We start from the raw sequence: 19,819 nt of genomic DNA, 5'->3' as shown, positions 1-19,819 counted from the left end.
GGCATCCTTGGACATGGAAGCAGGCACATATTGAGTAAAAGCACTCGACATGTTTTGACACTGCTGTGATCACCAAGAGAATATTGTGTCTAGTTCTGGTGACTGTAATTGAAGAAAGATGTTGTGAGCTGAACAGATGTCAAAGGAGAGGCTTGACAATGACTAATAGATTGGATGGATAACATGTTAAAGAGAAAAGCTCACAGGGCTCCACCATTTCACTGCATAAGGAGACAGGAAGCACATTGATCAATATGTGTGTACTCACCAGTGGGAGTAAACATTTAACAAGAGCTCTTTGGGCTAACATACAAAAGCAGTAAAGTGGCATTTGAAATTCTGTACAGATGACTGAAAAGCAATGTACACAAGGGAAGTGAAACCTGACCTAATACGGACACACACAGAGATAGCCCAGTACTAAACATAATCTAAAAAGCCAAGCAGATGTTAGTAATTATCAGGTAGGCATTGAAGGAAGATAGGCTGAAAACAAGTCAAACAAGCTGATTGTTTATTTTGTTAGTAGTAGTTAAGCTGTAGGACTACTTACTGAAGGACATTATAGATCCTAGTTATTTGCTTAAAAAGGTAACAATGAATTCACAGAAGAAATATACTGCTCAAGGGGTATTAGGTATAAGTGCACCACCTTTGGATCAGGATTCTCTGGTACTGTACAGTTGCCTTGAGCATGTCTTTTTCCTCAGTACTTGTTACTGGATGCTGCCTGGTTCCTGGACTTGATGAGCATTTGGTCTGGCTTTGTGTCACACGAGCCAGAAGCTGGAGGATGAATGTGGAAAAATTGAAGTGGAAAGAAAGAGTTTACATGTGGATTATAAAGCCTTCTGTACACAGATGATGGGAATATCCAGAAATATTTGATGCCATCCTTTGTTTCTGCATCTGTCCTTAGGACACTTTGACTAAAACAGTACACTCTTATAATATTTGAATTTATACCATTTCATGTGTGTGTTAAACTTTTCTCAACATCATAACTGCTATACAATGTAGCTTTTAGTACAAGCAGGGGAAATAAAACAATAAATTATATCTGCCATGTTTGATCAAAAAGTTTGTGACATTTTTACCTACTGAATAAACCAGATGGGGTTTTTTTGTCTTTATTCTTAATACCTCTAGTTAAATTCTAATCTTTGGCTGTAAGACCCTTCTAGTCATGATGTCCCATAAGTTGGATGGGTAGGAGCAATAGAAATTGAGCAAAAGAGAGTGCATGGGTGAGCGTAAAACAATACAGTTTTAGAAGCTAAACTCTTGCATTAATATCTCTTTTTCTAAACAATGTGATTTCATTTGCATAATTTATTTTAACATGATTTTCTGACATATTTTTTGTACAATTTAGTTACAGTTATTTCAGGATTTTAGGTTTTATCTGTATAGACTGAGAGAGGAACATTTGTAGAACAGTAACCCCGTGGGTGTCACATTTTCAGAAGGGAATTCTCTCATGTCTGTGTACATGTTAAACAGTAAAAGACCATGTTTGGTATAAAGAATAGCAGTTTATGGATATTTGGGCTACAGACTTTTAAATTGTGATTATTTGAAATTGCAGAAGACTGTAGATTGATTTGTCTTAAGCTTTTACAGTCAAAAATAAAAAAGTATGAACCCAAAATGAAAAGTTAATCCAAAAATGTAATTGAAAGCAGTTAGGAACTTGATTTATGATTGTGAGACTGCCTGTATCAATTTTGAAAATTGAAATTAATGATACTGGCTTATCTACTATTACCACAGGTTTCATCATTATGGAATACTTAAAAATGTACAGAGTTGTCAATTGATTTGTGACAGTAGTTTGAAGAGCTTCATGTAGCTTCAAAGTCACTTGTTACAACAGCAAATAAGGCCATGAAACCCCCAGTCAGCTGCAAGGGCAAGTAAACACCCCATTACCAGTCATGGATGACTTAGCCAAGTGAACTAGAAAGATAATTTTTGCATATTGAACACTTCAGTTATGTCAGATAATAATGCATGCATGCTGTACTCTGTGTTCCTAAATGTACTCTGAATTTGTTCCTAAATAAGTTTCTGGTGTTGCTAACAGAGATGTGTGGAGCACAGGGAGACGGTCTCTGCAGGGATGGCTCCAAACCGCCTCAAGCTTGTGACCACTGGGTAATTGAAGGCAGTATTTCCTAATCACTGATTCCTAGACTAAAAGAGTCAATGAAAAAAACTTCAACAAGGTTGAAGCCAGCAGAACATGAGCCATTGTGTGCCCAGCTGGCCAAGAAGGCCAATCCTGGTAGCAATACTGGCTACAGTCATTGTAGAAATGTCTATTAAGTAAAAGGCTTATTTCCAGAGGGATCAGGGTACACCATCAAAATTAGTTCTCTGGTATGTAGGAGATCCCCATTCCTAGAGATCCCAAAATGTCCTCTCCACCACCCTCCACAACAGTGCAGGGCAAGCATTGTGCCTATGCTATACCTGCTATACCTGCCCTGCAGGGTGAGAAATGGTGAACTGCACTTCTCTCAGGCAGTCCCAAGCTGTGCTCTTCTGGACTTGGGTCATGGGTACAGATGCCTGCTTAGGAATGCCAGTTTAGCCCAACTTTACAGAGGCAGCCTCTAAATTAATGAACTGGGAGGTGCATCTGAGCTCTTTACATGCTCTTGCCTTTAGCTAGACTTTATATCAAACAGAAACTCAAAAGTGTGGCGTCCCAGCAGCACTCGCTGGGCCGTGCTGTCTGTCTGAAACAGGCAGGATTTCACAGACCCAGAGACAAACAGGACACCAGGATGCCAAAAAGTACTGCTTGAGCTCAATTTGACCTGAGTCCTTCAGCACAAAGTTGCTTGACCAAAAAGGTCAAGAGCTGACAGAGTTAAGAATGAAAGTAAATTTGAAGATTTTTTCCTCTGTTTATTTTCTCATCTATCTCCTCCTCAATAAATGCTACAGCAATAGTGATATCTTTGACCTTAGTTTTACTGCCCAACTTAATTACTGACATTCATAGGTGGGAAGGAGGTAATGATGACAAGAGAAGAGACCAAAGCGGCTTAAGTTACGATGTGTTTATCTCTTAAATAAAAGGACTAACAGCAGGGTCTGACTGATGATTACACACCCTCTGACAAATTTAAATGGATTATGTTTCGAATCACAGGATTTTTAAATCTGTATTTCCTGCACTTTTAAAAATTTGTTTTCTTTTCTGTATATTTAGATCTGGGTCTATTTCCTATTTTCTCTCTATTATCAGAAAGTAACTTAAAGAAAAAAGAAAGAAAAGCTGGAATTTTTATTTGTGCAGTTGATATGAAGAGCCAGGGCTTTAAGAAACACATAGATTGTCAAGAGACAGAAGATAAAAATCACAAGAGCTGTAAAATGGAGCTTCGAGAAGAAATAATAATAAAGCCCTAGAGAGAAGCTATGAACAAAGAAGCTTTTGACTTTTTTTTCTGATAGTGAGACTTGAAAGCAATAGCATTGTGAACATGTAGCAGCATAGCCTGTTTTGAATATCGTGGTCTGTTATGCCTGGGTTCCATCAGGAGATGCTTTGTCTGTCTGGAGAGATCATCAGTCATGCAAATCTGCTTCTGAACATTCTGGGTTCTGCTAAGTCTTTATGATTCATTTCTACTATCTGCTTGAGTTCAGAGAAGATATTTTTAAAGTGAAGTTTAAAAAGCAGGGACGTGACAGTTTTCTGATGGGTACTTCTGAAACAGGTTCAGTAAATGAAGCTGTAATAATTACCACATCTGGATAGAACAAATTGACTACATTTTCCCAAGCCATATGATATAATCAGGTTTAGAAGGCGAATACTGACTTCTCATAGTGAGGAACAGTCTATATTTAGTCACAAAGCTACTTCTATAAGCTCTCAGCACATTTTTACTTTGTCCTTTCATCCCTTCAGTTTGATCATCAGAGGTATCACCATCCCCCTGGCCTTCTTTCTGCCTCCCTCTCAGTTCATGTCCCTCACCTCTCCAGCATCTGCAAGGCTTTCTCCCTTGCTTTCTTCCCAACTGACCCGAGGTGTCACTTTTGTACAAGGCATTACTTTTGCACACTCGCATCCTGCACCTTTGATGCCTCCGTTTCTTTCATCAGTTCAGCATTATACCTCTCACCTGCTACAGAGGAGCTGGAGCCTGCAGAGTGATGCCATTACAAAGAATATTGGGAACAAAAGGTCCCTTCATGGGAGCCAGAGGGCACTTCCTCTGTGCTTTGATAACCACAGGAAGTAGGAGCTTCCTACCTGAGAAACACTTTCACCTCTACTGGTGCCTGGCATCCACTGCCTTTGCAATGGACAATGGTTCATGTAGGTCAGACCAAGACTGGTAGAGCAGATGAAGTTCACTGAGTGAACACACATATCCTCTCATTGTTACATATTGGACAAGCCTTATGGCACCTGAAGTGATCCAGCACATGCTCCCAGATGTGTAATAGCTATGCAGTTCTGCAGATATTAATCATTCCTCATGTGCACATCAGAGCTGAATCTCAGACTGTCACCGGTGGCCCTCTCTAGATGGCTGTGGCACAGTCATCATTATGAAAACCACAATAATACCACTGCAAGAATAAAGGAAAGAATAGGATCCACTCAGTTACTCAGGCAATGCTCTGGGACTTTCAGCCAGTGTTGGACATGGAAAGCTGTATATATGGACACAAAACAGGACATTAATCTCTACCAGACTACACATGAAGTCTGTCCAGAATATTGCAACAGTCAAATATACATCCAGGAGTGAAACACAGATGTGCTCATCTTGGACTGTTCTTTTCCCTGGCAGGTTGGACAAAGAAAAATTAATTTCCATTATAATAATTCTATACACCATTTACTATTCCCAATGTTTTCTAGTTTCTTCTGCTCACCCAAAAAGATGAAATTTCCATTAGAGGATGACACTCTGATCATGTCCAAAAAAAACCTCACAGGAAATGAAAGAGCAATTTAATCTTTAAAACTCTCAAAAATTACAAAGGCCTAATGTCAGAGGTGCACATCAGCTCATAAATATGATTACTGAATATCAATTTGCTCTAACATCTCTAGGTGCTCTAAAGAGACAACAGTTTAATCTCTGGACTATATTTTTTCCCATCTTTCTGACAACTGCAGGCAACTCTAATTCTGTCATTATTCCCCAAAGCCACAAAGGCACTCCAAGATTTGAGTCCTGCCTAACTCAGGCCCTCCGCTATAAGGTCCTTTCCACCAAAGTCAAATATGACCAACAGGGACCACCAAGTAGCATTACTTGATGAGTAACAGGTCTACTTCTAGTCAAGAGAAGAGGACTCTTCTGTGACTGATACCTCTGTAAAGAATGAGTATCTCGTTGGAGCTTGGTGTGATGAGATTGAGATTTTTTGTTTGCAGAAGAGTTTATGTGTGTCTTCTGGCTCAGTGGATTCAATCAGGTTCTGCGTTTTCTTCTTGTTTAAATTAAGAAATGTCAATAAATAGAATACATAGAATGCCATGGTCACTTGGACTTGATTTAAAGGAATCACAGCCTGCTGAAAGACACTTGGCATTATTTCCTGACAATGCATTACAGTGGTTTTTAGTGATAAATAAATAAATAGGTGGCATTTGCAGCCTTTTCTCCTAAGTCATTCTTATTTTCTCTCATCCTTAGCTGTCAGGGTTTCAAGTGTAGTTTTCTCTGCTCTTAATTAAAGCATTGTGATGTCTGACATTTTCCTGATTTCTAAATGCATTTCAGTGCCTTCATTTTAGATAGGCTTTTGCCCGTGATTTGATGGATGTCACCTAACTTTAATGCCAGGCTTCTCGTCCAAGTCATTTTCACAGATATCCTGAACAGCCCCGAATGAAAGGTAGACACTTCTGCAGGATGACATATTTCACGTGAAGACATGGGTGAAAACCTTGTGAGATGAATCCCATAGTTACATACCAATTACATTCAACTCTGCCCAGGGAAAGTCAGGCACCAAGGAGTGAGATTCCTTATATCCAGCATGCTTGGCAGAGAAACATCAGAAATGCCTGTAAAGGAAAGGGACTGATTTAGAATTAGCATAGCTTTTGGCTTTCAGTGATTAGCAATAAACAGTTGATCAATGCTTGTTGTGTTTGATGATAATGTTACTATTGATCAAAAGCCATTAAAAAAAACTCCTGAAGTTATTTTTAAAATACTCTGATGGGATCTTTTGATACAACAGTACCCCATCACAGTTAGTTATAGTAAAGCACAGCTTGGTCAAGTGGTGTCTGGAGTGCAGGAACTGCAACAGTTCAGAGAGGTGGCAGGATTGTGACACAAATCAGGTCTATCCTGTAATTCTGGTAATGAGAGCTTCCTATTACAGCAGTGTCAGTCTTCACTCAAGGTTAATTGCTTCTGGTGCCATCATCATGGAATTTTGTTCTGTACTCGCCTGTCTCTCACATGTGAACAACAGCGCCTGGGCTGCTTTCCTCATCCATTCTAAATGGATAAAGGAAAAAGCTGCATGCCTGTCCCCATCTTCTGAACTTTGATTAATTTGATTATTCATTATGTATGTTGAAGATATAAGTGATCATATTCATGTCATTTGTTAATTCTTATTGCAGCCTGTGCAGCATCGCCTTATCATTTATTTTCTCTGTCTTCAAAATCTGAAGCACAGAAGCCTGTCCTGCCCCAGGGTCTGCCACCAGACAAGTCAGCCCTGAATATGGCTGTGGCTCAATGCAACCATGAGCACAGAGGAAATTCAGCTATCCAGCTTGTCAGAAGCAATAAATACTGTGTATCACAAGAAAATCACTCTGACTGGTGGACAGTAAGGGATTTGGAAGGGTAAGTATGCCCTGCAGAATGCTTTTGTTCCATGACCAAAGTCTTCCTCATACCTCATCTTCAAAGACAAGACTGCAGACAGCCCTGGCACCTTTCAGGATCTGTTAGAATTATCTCAGTAGATTTAAACATTGCTCTAGAATTGTCTTCTGTACAACTCCATTTTCATTACCATCCATGGCAGGCAGGTTGAATAAAACTTACAGCAGTCACTGCCTAGTGCAATAGCTAAGATAGTATCCAGTGGCCTTATTTTTTATATGTGCCTAAAGAAGGACTTGTGTACACAGAACCTGTGTGTACACATTTTTTCCAACTATTTAATTTACATGAATAAAAAGATAAAATCTCTCCTAACAAATGTTGCCTCCTGTTTGTGTGCAAACCAGTTTTAGATTAGCACCATTACAACTGCAGTAGTAGAGACAGCATGGGAGGCCAGTGAGAACTGCTGAGGCATGAATCCTGTGTGACTTCAGTCTCAACTCAGCTTTAGCAATACTTTTCCCCAAAGACAGGGCATCCCTATCCTGCCATTAAAAATGGCCATTAAAAATGGTTTAATTTTTCTTTTTGAGGTTCACAAATGGAGAAACTCCCTTCAGCAAATTAAAATAAGATTTTTTCATTAATATCCATCAAGAGCAGAAAAGAGTACATTTTCCAAGTTATTAAATGAGAAACAGCTTCAGGAGTTCACTGGAGACCAAGGCAGTACAACAAACAGGAGTTGCCTGGAAGAGATAAGGTTCGTGGTGTGTCTCAGGATGGATAATAGCTGAGTTTAATTTTAAGTACTTGACAGAAATGTGGAAGGGAAGAATTTTTGAGCTAGGGGATCCCCAAATTGCTTTGGAACAGACTGAAATTATTTGATCTAGTCATAATTCCCTGATTAAGTTTACAATTACAAGAAAACCAACAAATAAAGCCACTTAAACTTGAGGTAAAGTGTCTGCACTTCATAACTAACAAGACTGCATACAGTTGTGGATGAAGAAAGCAGCACATGACCCTGGGAACTCAAAGAAAATGATAAGTTGGTAATCTGAGATACACTCCTAAACATCTTCATTTAGGGTTATGTAAAAATATATGATACAGGCAGCTTTGCTTATGGAGCCTGAATAGAGGGCTCTAAGATGGATGAAGGAGCAGAGAGGCATTCAGAAAAAGGAAGCACATTTACAGGTTTTTTCCTTTGGGTTGAAAAACTGAGGCTTTTGCAGTCTTGATTGCATAAGGAAAAGTCACATATGCACCGTAACAAAACCTTTAAATTCTGCTTGAAAAAAAAGAATGAAGATTTTGATTTGTAGAATGTAGGAAGAACAAACATCAGGACTTACCTGTTTCACCTGTTTTTATGAATGATCAGTTTTCTTGTGCTACTGAGATCTGTGTCAAAGGGACTCTTCCCACCCATATCCACCTGTATTCAAATATACAATTTATTCCCCACAGTTATTTTTCTGATGGGTGTGACATCCAGTCCACCACCTTAAACCTAAGGATGCTTGTTGGCCCCTGTAACGTAGATCCATCATGCCAGCTCCTCTGAGTGGTAGTTCAGCTGTCCATATTCACTTAGCTTCTCAGTTTCATCTGGCATTGTACAGGGAAGAGTGCTGAGCCTACCTACTGGCTTTTCATGATCAGCCTTGGCTAGTTTTCAGGCAGCCATTAGTCACTGGTGTCCATCACGGTGCCTGAGATGGCACACGAGGACATCCTTGAATGGCTGCTCCAACCTCCCACTCAATGAAAACAGCCACGGAGGAAGAAACCATTTCAATGTCTAGCAAAAAGAGTTCTTCAGTGAAATGCAATTTTCTACAATAAATTGCTTCTGTATTTTTATGCATGGCAAATAAAAGCAGAAATGTTTTAAGCATGAGCATTTCTGTTAGTGGCGTTCTAAAAAGTGGGTCTTTGATTAATTCCTTTTGCTGTTTTAAGTGGCCAATCTAAGGTGCAGTCATGTATGCTATTTAAACCAGGAACTGTTTATCTTGTGGGAATGAAGGATTTGTACCAAGTACTTACTTGAGAAAGCTGCCTTGGAATGATGATAAGCCAAGGTTAATCAATATGCAGCCATCTACTGCTTAAGTGTTTTCCACACCAGTCTAGTAAAGATGAGGCAATATTTCTGGAACATATTTCTTTTTAAATAATCTTCTGAGTATTAAGCATAAAGTTCCCTGAAATGCTTAGAATCAGAAAAAATTTATCTTGACTCACACATTAATACAAAAACCATCCTGGTTTCATTTAAATCAGTAGGGTTTTGTCACTGACTTCAATGATGCTGGGATTTCGATCTTTGTACTCTTATTTCAACATTAAATCTGCCTTGCTAGCACTCCTGTGCTTTTGTATGTATGTATGTGAGTAGTCCAGTGCAGGATAAAGGGAGTCCAGATCTGTCAAAGTGATACATTAGATCCATCTTTCCCTTTTTAGTAAGACAACATAACATTTTAAGCATTAGATGTATGCCAAACTATTTGGATGAAACGGAATAGATTGTCTCATAATAAACTATACTGGACAAAATTCAGATATTTCCTTGAAAAATCTAGACTCTTCTAGTATCCTGTGAAAGGAACCATAAAAAAGAATCTTTATTATTTCTGAACAAGAGGTTAGTTTAGAGGCCTCTTTCTTTGTCACACGAACTCCTGTTATCTGTCATGCTAAGAACATTTGTTTGGAAAGTCTAAGGTTGTGCAATTTTGGAAAGCTTCCATGTAGTCTCTGAAAAGGTAGATGCAATCTCCTCATAAGGTCACTAAAGGGATATGTAGTGTCACTGCCTGTTACAGCATGCCCTGAGAATATTTGTCTTTCTAACATACTGCACAGTGGAGGAGAAAGGCTGTTTGAGTGTTCACCAAGTGATAAAAAAATCCAGACAATTATATGTGTCAATTTTTAAAAATCATTATCTTAGACCATGGCATAACTACTCAAGAAAAAAATATACATAGCATTGTTTTCAACCCAAGAAAGGAGTTTTTCATAGAGTCGTTGAATCTTATAATGGTTTGTGTTGGACGGGACCTTTAAACACCATCTAGTCCCTGCCATGGAGAGGGATGTTTTTCACTAGATCAGGTTGCTCAAAGCCCCATCTAACATGATTTCAAACACTTCCAGGGATGGGGCATTCACAACTTCTCTGGGCAAACAGTTCCAGCATCTCACCCCCCTCCTCATGAAAAGTATCTTCCTTACGTCCAGTCCAAATTTACCCTCATTCTGTTTAACACCATTACTCCTTGCCTCGTTACTACAGGCCTTAGTACAAAGCCTGTCTCCATCTTTCTGGCAAGCCCTTTTAAGTATTGAAAGGCTGGAAGTTTTTCACAATTTTAGCATATTGTATTTTCATTGCAGGGGAAACTCCTGTGTCAGCGAACTGACATTGGCAGAAGAACAGAGCATTGCTAAGCATGAGTGAGTTGATAGAACCCATCTTCAGGAGAACCAGAATATTCTTTGGGCAGAGCTTGCATTTCCACTTTACATGTTCACTATACATACAGCAATGGTATCCTGTGTATGGCTGTGCTAATAATGATAATAATTATAGATATTGTCATCAGCAACTGCCTGCAGACCTCTGAAGGCATGAAGGTATTTGTTTTCAGGGAAAGAAAAAGTCATTTAGACAAATGAGTCTTGTATACCAAAATGATGCTACATGAAAGGGAACTGCTATTAAAGACTTCATTGGGGCTCCCTGAACTGATCTGACAGAGCATGTTTGGATTGTTTCTCCCATTTGGAAACTCTCAGTTTATTTAGTTTACTTAAATATTATGTAACCAGAAGGTTACATAATAAAAATAAGGTTAGAGGAGAGCTGTGTACCTCCCAAGTTTAAGACTGTGTCATGGTCTGCAGGAGACAGAGCAAACTGCTTCTGATAGAGCTCCTGGCAGAACTTGAGGGCAGCAGGATCCTCCTCTAAGTAGTTACTGTAAAAAGTCAATGTCACAGAATGGACCCAGACATTTAGGGCAAGGCGAGCCGCTCATGAGGGGAAGCAGATGGGAACTAATGGTTTCCCTGTAATCTCATGGCAAATAACCACATATGCAGGACAAGTCCCAGATCTACCCTCTCACTTTTAAAAGCAGTTTTGAAAATATTTATAATGTCTGGTATTTTTTTGTGCGTCTGCTGGACTTTATTCAGAAACCATCCTGAGAATAATAAGCCAAATATTTCTCTTTGTAGTTGGTATGCAGGTAATATCTCCCATGCCCAGTCTGAGCAGCTGCCCTGTCAGAAGGTCCTACAAATCCTTCATTGCTTCTCTATGAACAACCACAGAACGGTTTCTGTGTCTGTTGTCCTTGCTCTGCTGTGTAGCTAGAGGATGCTGATGCTCTTCAAATAGCTGTAGTATTGTCAGTTAGAAATTCTTGTGCTGACTTGGTATTGATAGTCATATTTCCAAGAGTGCCTCTCCTACATAAATGAACAAATTTTGCACCTCTAAAATAGTCTTAGAACCAAGTCACACTGAGTGCATTTCCCATCAAGCTCTGTTTTTTTAGTTATCACCTCTAGTCCTGTGTTGTTTGCTCCAGTGTGGCTTTTCCTGCAGGTCAGTCTAGAGGAATCTTCTGAGGTGGTTTTAGGATATACAAACGTGGAGTAAAAGCAGCTCACCCGGACAAGAACACTATCTGAGCAAACTCAGCACTGTGCTCACTGAGTGTGGACTGGATGCAGCTGACTCGGAGCAAGGATGGACAACATCACAGGACTAGTCAGGTGCACAAGGAGATGACTGCACAAATACTTGTCCATGTCTCTTTCTGGAAGAGACACAGCCTCCTCCATGCTTTCCTCTTGGATGTGCTGTGTAATCATGTTTTCTTCTTGTGGCTTGCTACTTGCTCTCACTCAGTCTTGATGGTACTCAGCCACCAACTCCTTTGATGGACCACGATCCTTTGGGAGCCTTGGCTCACTGTCCTTTTCCTTAGACCTGCACAAGAGGTTCAGAATGAAGTTCAAGTGTGGCCAAAAGATTGGGAAATTATTGACAAAATTATGTCCCTGTCCCCAAAGATGCTGGATACCACTGGCTCCAATTAACTTTAGGGGACAGGAAATTTCCTTCAAACTTCACAGCAATGAACTTCTAGGTTTCTTCTTTCCTCCGTGCAATATAGAGGTGTAGCTGTTAAATGAACTCTGAAAACCAGAATTTCCAGCCCAGACTGGCAAACCATTAACAGAAGTAAAGTTGGATAGCAAAGGTTAGGATTAGAGAACCACATAAAGACTAAAAACAGTGCAAAGATAGAGTACAGTGAGAATCTTTTTACTTCTTCAGTATTTCAGAAATACTTAGACAATAGAAAATACATCAGTCTAATTCTTAATGTAAAGGAACTAAGTGTGGTGGGTAGGGCTCTTATATGTGGTGGTGATTGGGTCTTATAAACTGCATAGCCGCTGGAGGGGACATGAGGTTAATAACTCTTCATCTCCCCACTTACAGATCTATATCTCTGCAACAAAACAAAATTGCAAACAACTTACTTCATGTCTGGGCTGGGGTAGAACTCATCTAATTTTAAATATTTATAGTGGGATATCACAGCCACTTACCTAGACCTTCTCTTTAGTGGAAAGAAATATTTCTCAGGCATAATTCATCTTGTCCTAATGTAGTCCTTAAAGGAGTTCGGATGAGTCATGTCTCCTTCTTTCTGGACATTACGCTGTAAAAGCCTTGAACTCACTGAAATTAATCCCAACCTCATTGCTTGTTTCTTGTAAGTGGGGGGTTTTTTGGGGGGTTGTTTGTTTGTTTGTTTGGTTTGGTTTTGGTTTTTTAAATTAGGGAAAAGAAGGTGCTTTTCTGGTTCTGTCTAGCCAGGCAGGAATGTAGACTGTGTCTGTACTCAACAAGGTTCCTTGCTGAGTATCCAGTGAATGTGTAGCATTTCTATGAGTGTGCCATGGACACATGGCTTGGTGTGACTGGTCAACAGCAAAATCTCTACATTGTGTTAAAAATTAACCTGGGGCACATTCGGGTCATATTCATTCTTTGAATTTGAACATGAAAGTGGCTCCCTGAATGGGACCCTGAAACAATGACATGTAGCAGGCACATAATCTGGGGGAATAGAGTAGTCTCAAGAGTGAGAGAGAAGGAAGGGAATGGGAATGGGAGCTGGAATGGGAAGAAGGGGAAGGGAGAAGGGATGGGGAAAAGGAGGGGGAGGAAGGGAAGATGTTAAAAATTGGATGTAGAACCAATGCAAGGGCAGAATGTGAAAGTCTTTTGCTCCAGATGTAACTGTTGGGAGACAACTGCTAACCGTCAGATTTCACTGGAATATGCTGCAGGAACCTCCAGTGGGCTCCAGGGAGCCTGTACTGCATATCTCAGGAGGCAGAAGCAGGCTGAGGCAAATGTAAGAGTTTTCCTGGTGACATCTACTACGTATTTTTTTTACTTGGCCAGCTGGAGCACTGCAGCTCATGCAACAACTAACCAATCTATTAACACAAGGGCTGGAAGGCACTTTGCAAGGTTTTGCCATGTACTGCATTATGTGATGTTTTTAATTAGTAAAAAAAGAACAGTTAAGCATTACATGTGTACAAACCCCTGAGAACAAGTACTACCTCACTGAAAATTACTGCTTTGAATCAATTCCCAAAGTTATACACTACCACCAGCACAACTTAGCTTTCTGGAAGTACGTTAGGATGTTTTTGGTGCTGTTTCTGGAGAGCTGTCAGTTCAGGCAAGGAGATCTTGTAAGGTATCCCACAGGAGAAGTGGTGCTGGGAAGGCAGGGGCATGACCTAACACTGGTCAGTTGTACCCCTCGGGGTCAGCCACAGCTGCACTGCCTTTGCTGGCAGTCTCCCCAGAAAGCATTGTGGTCTGCTGAGCAGAGACACCCAGCTGGCTCAGCACAGGCAGCTCTGGAGGAGCAGCACTAAGGTCACATGTAACCAGCACTGCCCAACATGATCCTTGTGGGTCCCTTCCAACCCAGGATATTCTACATTCTAATGCACTCTGCTGCAGAGTGGAGCTGACAGTTCTACAGCAATGCACACTGTGCTGCCTGCCTTCATGGGCTCTGGGCTCAGGAATTAACGTGCCGCTTCGCAGCACAGACATCCAACATACTTCCAGAAAGGTAACGGGTAGGAAGGATCCCTTCCCATGACTCCTTAGTAGCTGACCAAACAGCCATTAGACAAGTATTCAGTCAAAAAATATATGGAATATAATTTTGAGCATACACTGTACAGCACAAAGTGTTTGGGATGATTAAGTTTCCCAAAATAAAAAAAAAATAAAATCGTGAAGTAATAAATAGAAATTATTGTACATTTCTCTAAGTTTTGTTTTTCAAATATCAATACAATGTACTGAAAGAAATCATTGAAACTGGATCCCATCTGAAACTGAGTCCCATCTCAGACTTCAATTACTCCATTTCAAGAAGGATTGAATGTTCTTCTGCTTATTACTTTGAAACTTTTAATTGATGACAATCAAAAGAAGACTCAGTATTGACAAAATTACAGTGTTATAGCCAAAACCTGAAATAGGATTTAGCAGCACAAAAGTGTGGCCTTAATGGTGGGAAAACCCTGCATTTATCTGCAAGTTTACAAGCAAGTATTTCAAGTTGTTTTGATGAGGGGATCAGTCCTCTCAAGGTCTTGTACCTAAAGTTTATGTAAAACTTAGCTTTCAAAAATGCTGTCCTTCATTGGGGAAATAAACTGTTATTTTATTGGCTTAATAATAGTGAACGCAACCAAATTTCTGGTGCATTACACTTCAGGGTCAGTAGCAATATTTTGCCTTCTAACTCTAGACAAAAACATACTGAAGATTTTTGACAATTTATGTTACAGTCTTGCTTTATTTTTCAATTGGGGTGCAGTCCCCTCAGGTAGCATTTTTGTTATATTGTTGATGCTTTCAAAGAATTGCCTTTATGTGTAAACAAAGCTGTTACATCCATACTTCACCAGTTACCACAAACTGATTCAGAAATCAGAAATATCAGAGACCTTAAGTAGCAGAATTCAAGCTGTAAATATAAAGTCAGTTTCCTGAAAACTGGCTGTGCACCATGGGAAAGCAGAAATAAAACTTGAGCTTGATTTCAGATTGAAAACTGCAGATGCAAACAGTATCACAGAAGTTAATGAGCATGCACACAGAGAATACAGCCCTAGATAAATGTTCTCAAGTGATCATTTGCAGAAATAGGCTTCTACTGAACTTCTCATAAATTAAACTGCTTAAATTGACTTTCACTCTGTTTGTAGTGCATTGCAAAAAATCCAATCAATGCTTTTCACTTTTTGATGCCTTGAAAAATTCTGAGACTACTGAAAAGGGCCCAGAGTAGGAAGCCTTTTAAAAGATATTGTTTAGTTTCTTGCCCTGTTGCTGTTTTTCCAGATGAATGTGGGTTTCTCACCTTTGTTTCTCATCCTACAATTTCCTTATTTTTAAAGCTGGGATAATGCTACAGAATGTTTTTTCAATCAATAGGCAAAAAGTGAAACAAGAGAGTGACTTACTATTCCCTAACAGTCTCAAACTTAAATGCGTCAATCAAAGATGTAATTATTCATTGAAATGCGAAAGAACAGTAATTATTAGCAAACACCTGATGGTTTTTGGTCCTCTTTGTGTTCTTTCCACTCATCTCTTTTCATTTCTCCACTAAAGGCTGCTAGGAACTGGTTGATTGACAGCAAACTTACTGTGAAAGTATCTGACCTTGGGATGACAAGGTAGGTGAAAGAATTGGCAGCCTGGTGAAGCTCTGATGTTGGTGTATATGCACTTTACTGGCATTGATCAGCTGCAGCTGGCTGTCAGGGAAGTTAAGACATGGAGTGTGACACAGCGCTTTGTGTTTTCTTTCCATTAATGACCATAAGTCATTATGCAATAAGAATAAAGAATATAGAGTCCCTCAGCTGTCGCAAAAAGGTAAGGCTTAAAGGCAAATCACAGCTGAGAGATTTCAGTAGTCATGTTTGTAAAGAAATCTCAAAGTTTACCTTGAGTACAAGATTTGCACCTGATTTGGGGACCAGGCATCTTAATCAGTGGCCTCAATGAAGAGAAATTGGAGAGGATGAGCAGCTGATGGAGCATGGTCTCTGAGAAGAGGCTGAGGGAGAGAGCTGCTTAGCCTGGAGAAGAGGGGGATAGATGGGATCTAAAAGCTCCCTATAGCCACTTACAAAGCTATTGGAGCCCAGGAAGTCTTATCTGTGCCAGGTCATGTAACAGCAGACATTGGCCACAGGCTCCAACTTGGGAAGTTCAAGCTGGATAGTAAGAGAAGTTGTTTCTCCAGAAGGGTGGTGGAACAGTGAAACGTGCTGGTCAGGAAGATGGCAATCTTTAGAGGTTCTTAAGACTTAGCAATGCAGATCCATGGCTGACCTGCTCTGATATTGGGAGTAACCCTACTTGAGCAGAAGGCTGGGCTAGATTGGCCTGACAACAGGTGTTTCTGTGATCCTGCATCATTTCCCTAGTAAACTGATAGCAATGATCTGTTCAAGATTATAGGTAATGTCTCTATCAGGTATTCTTTGGAAATCTGAGGTTCTGCCTAGGCTTTCTTTAGGAGCCTTATGATGTTCAAGGAAGAAGCAGTAAATAGTATTTCACTGTAACTCATTCACAACCAAGTTTGGTTCTTGCCTTTTAGGTATGGTCTGGATAACCTGTATATAAGTTCTCTAGCAACCAGGTTTCCAGTGAAGTGGTCAGCACAAGAAGTTTTTCATCACACCAAATTTAGCAGCAAGTCAGATGCATGGGCCTTTCCTATGCATGGAATTTGACATATGAATTTGTATGTATGTATGCCATTACATTTGGATTTCATCAGCTTGTTAAGCAGAAATGTTAGACATTGAACATGCTGAAGGGCTATAAAAAGCAGTTATAGCTTGTGTTCTTTTTTAATATTTTTTATGCAAACAAGCCCTATCCTATCTGGATTTTTTTAGCCCTAGGATTCTTCCTTAAGGCAAACAGAAACTGCCCACTCCATATTTGCTACATATGTGTTTAATAGGGTCAAGTAAACTTTGGCAGTGGAGATCAAGTCGAATCTTTAGTCTGCCTTGACCATAAATCAGTGTTGCCCAGCTGTGGGAGTCTCTGTGAGTTGGGACTCTATCTCAACAAAAAGTGTATCTGTTTGCAGATCACTTTCCACCAGGAATTTTAAACATTTGAACTTCTACTTCTGTGGTTTTAAGCTGTGATTTCCAAATCCCTGGAGTCTGCTCAGTGTTTCTAAAAGTCTGCAAAAGGTGTCAAAGGAAAGAAAATATTTTGTGAACAGGCTTGAATTTCACTTACCTGGATCTGCTCCTCTAGCAGGAATATTTTGGCAGCTGTCAAATCGATGAAAGATTGGCATTGAACCACAGTGAATAAAGCAGATAAAAGTGTTTCTGAATGTTGGGTGGCTTCTTATCTTTAACCTCAGCTAGTCTCCCCGTGTTAGCAACTCTGGCAGAAAAACAGCTCATTCATGCCCTTTAGAAGTCATTTATAATATATACAATTAAATCAGAAGTTGGATTTTGTGGTGATACATTTTCTCTTTGCTCCTATTGATTAAATCCTGGCCCCAGGCTTTGCTGTCATTAACTTCAATATTGGCGTTAACTTCAATGAGAAATTTTATTTTTCCTTAGAAGATCTTTTTATCATTTTAACACTATCCATTGATGCTGTGGAAGCAAGGGGAGGGTGGGATCAGTCCATTCTTGTTTGATTGTTTTTAACTAATGAGCCTCTAAAGGGCTAAAGAACAGATCTGATGTATTCATATCCCAAAAGCAGATGTCAGAGAACAAAGAATCCTGGTTTTTTAATGTTCTCATCACAGAAAGCTGGGATTTGGATGCCATTTTAGTGTCACTGTGACACTACAATGCTCTAGTCTTCAAGCTGGAGAGAGATCAAACACCCTATAAATTTCTTTTTTAAAAAAACTTCTTACAGCCAATATTATATATCATTGTGAAATAAATATTTCACTTTTTTTTTTCTTTAGGGTAGGCATGTTTATCACATATATTCAGTTACAACCAAAATTGTTTCTTGCAAGGCTATAATTATGAATTGTTGATTATTATATTACTCAGTGTTTCTATTGCTTCTGTGTAATCCAGTTTTTAAGCATATGTGTAACTGACACTGTAAAATATTTGGAAATCTTTCTGATACCAAAGAAGTGTATGTCACACTCAGAAAAATCAGTAAATATTTTCTTATTATTTTAGAAAGACATAGATACCTATAATTTTCATTTTGTTTTTCCTTCCTTCTGTGCACACACACATACATAAGAGGATGTCTGCATGTATTCTGCAGAAAATTCAGCCCAACATTGTTCCCATTAAATATATTTTATAACTAACCTTATTACCTAAATGCATCTACTTCTGCAGTAGGAGTTATTTTACATTCAGGTACAGAATCACACTTGTCAGTCATCTTTTTTGGACAATATTCTCAGAGTATGAGCAGTTTAATGTTGCATGTGTATCTTGCTTCATGAAAAAGGACTTAATCTTGTATTTCTTGACTTTCATTTCATATCTTAATGTGGGAGGTGTTCACTTTGAGAAAGCAGCCCTGTGAGCTTCATGGTAATATGCAGAAAGTTTCTCAAGGATACAGATTTCACAGACCACAGCAGGTTTCAACCATCATCTACCAGATACCGGACAACTGCTGGTATGAGGTATGTGTGTACATCTGCACATACAAACTGGAGAAAACAAAGTAATAGGAGTCACTGGGAGTCTCTGCTGATAGTTGAATTGATGCTTATAATGAAAATATCCTTTAATAAAAGCCATTGCTTGTAAGTAACACATTCTATATTATCTAGTTTAGGACATGGTTAATGCAGGAAATGGGGCACAAAGGCAGGTTGGCTTCTTTTTTTTTCAGAAGCACATATTTAACATAATGCCCTTCAGCATCAACAAAATGTACAGGATGAGATTTCTCTCACCTAATTTTAACAGTTTAAAAATTGTGTGCTGAGCTAAACTCACTGTCTAAATTTGTTCCATGATTACAGGACCGTTACTGGTATCTCCCCATGGTCATTTGCCCTTCCTCTCACAGACATAGAGGACTCCAGTTTTAGGGGTAACTCTGTGTGAAATAACCCTGCCCTTACAACGAGAAGGATGTGTTACCCCATCCATGAGGCTTCTAGGAGTTTTACGTCAGACACTGATCGTGCTCATTTGGTTTTGAGATCTGCATCTTCTGTGCCAAAAATTACCCTGATTTATTGTTCCTCTTGACCTAAATTTTGATCAGCTCTCTGTAGACCACGACTTGTTTCTCACCAGCAACAAAGAACTGTTTTGCACATTATTGATGACACCATGAAATGACTGTGATGTTCTCTCCTTTTTTTAATATAATTGTCAGGAAAATGAGTAAAGTGACTTATATTAGAGGACATATTAATGCAAAGAAAGAAGATTAAACTATCATAATGTAAGATAGATAATTAAGTTTATTTATATTTACCTCCTGCAACTTTATTTTAGCATGCAGAAATTTGTAGCAACATCACTCTCTATGAATTTCTGCAAGCTAAAATCATGAAAAACTAATGCAAATTACAGTTCCTGAATTATTTTAAAATTAAATTACTATACCCATCATCTTTGCTTTGTTTACCTACCAGAACAGCTCCCTGCATTTTATCAGCTGTTACCATTCTTTTGAGGCATTGAGAGAAGGTAACAGAGCTTGAAAAATAGGATTCAGAAATGGATGACTGCATACTGGCTCCATATCACCTGCCTGCTATACAAGAGCTGAACCTAAAATCTGCCTGACATTAGCCACCCTTATTATTCTGTATTTTAGT

The 19,819-nt window shown here is 39.3% G+C and overlaps 1 protein-coding gene across 1 annotated transcript in view; it reads left to right on the top strand.

The window, feature by feature from the left end:
• The window catches only part of BMX (BMX non-receptor tyrosine kinase), a 22,032-nt gene extending 2,330 nt beyond the window's left edge, over window positions 1-19,702 (top strand). Inside the window, 11 exon segments of the mRNA XM_017728395.1 lie at window positions 6,626-6,854; window positions 10,257-10,316; window positions 11,103-11,157; window positions 12,727-12,794; window positions 13,453-13,494; window positions 13,496-13,655; window positions 15,607-15,671; window positions 16,607-16,719; window positions 18,510-18,664; window positions 19,627-19,668; window positions 19,670-19,702. Of these exon segments, the coding sequence (XP_017583884.1) occupies window positions 6,626-6,854; window positions 10,257-10,316; window positions 11,103-11,157; window positions 12,727-12,794; window positions 13,453-13,494; window positions 13,496-13,655; window positions 15,607-15,671; window positions 16,607-16,719; window positions 18,510-18,664; window positions 19,627-19,668; window positions 19,670-19,702 (1,022 nt within the window).
• The last annotated feature ends 117 nt before the right edge of the window (window positions 19,703-19,819 follow it).

The sequence above is a fragment of the Corvus brachyrhynchos genome, unplaced genomic scaffold (assembly GCF_000691975.1).
Source record: "Corvus brachyrhynchos isolate BGI_N302 unplaced genomic scaffold, ASM69197v1 scaffold11, whole genome shotgun sequence".
NCBI lineage: Eukaryota > Metazoa > Chordata > Aves > Passeriformes > Corvidae > Corvus > Corvus brachyrhynchos.
This window is presented reverse-complemented; position numbering and strand designations above follow the sequence as displayed.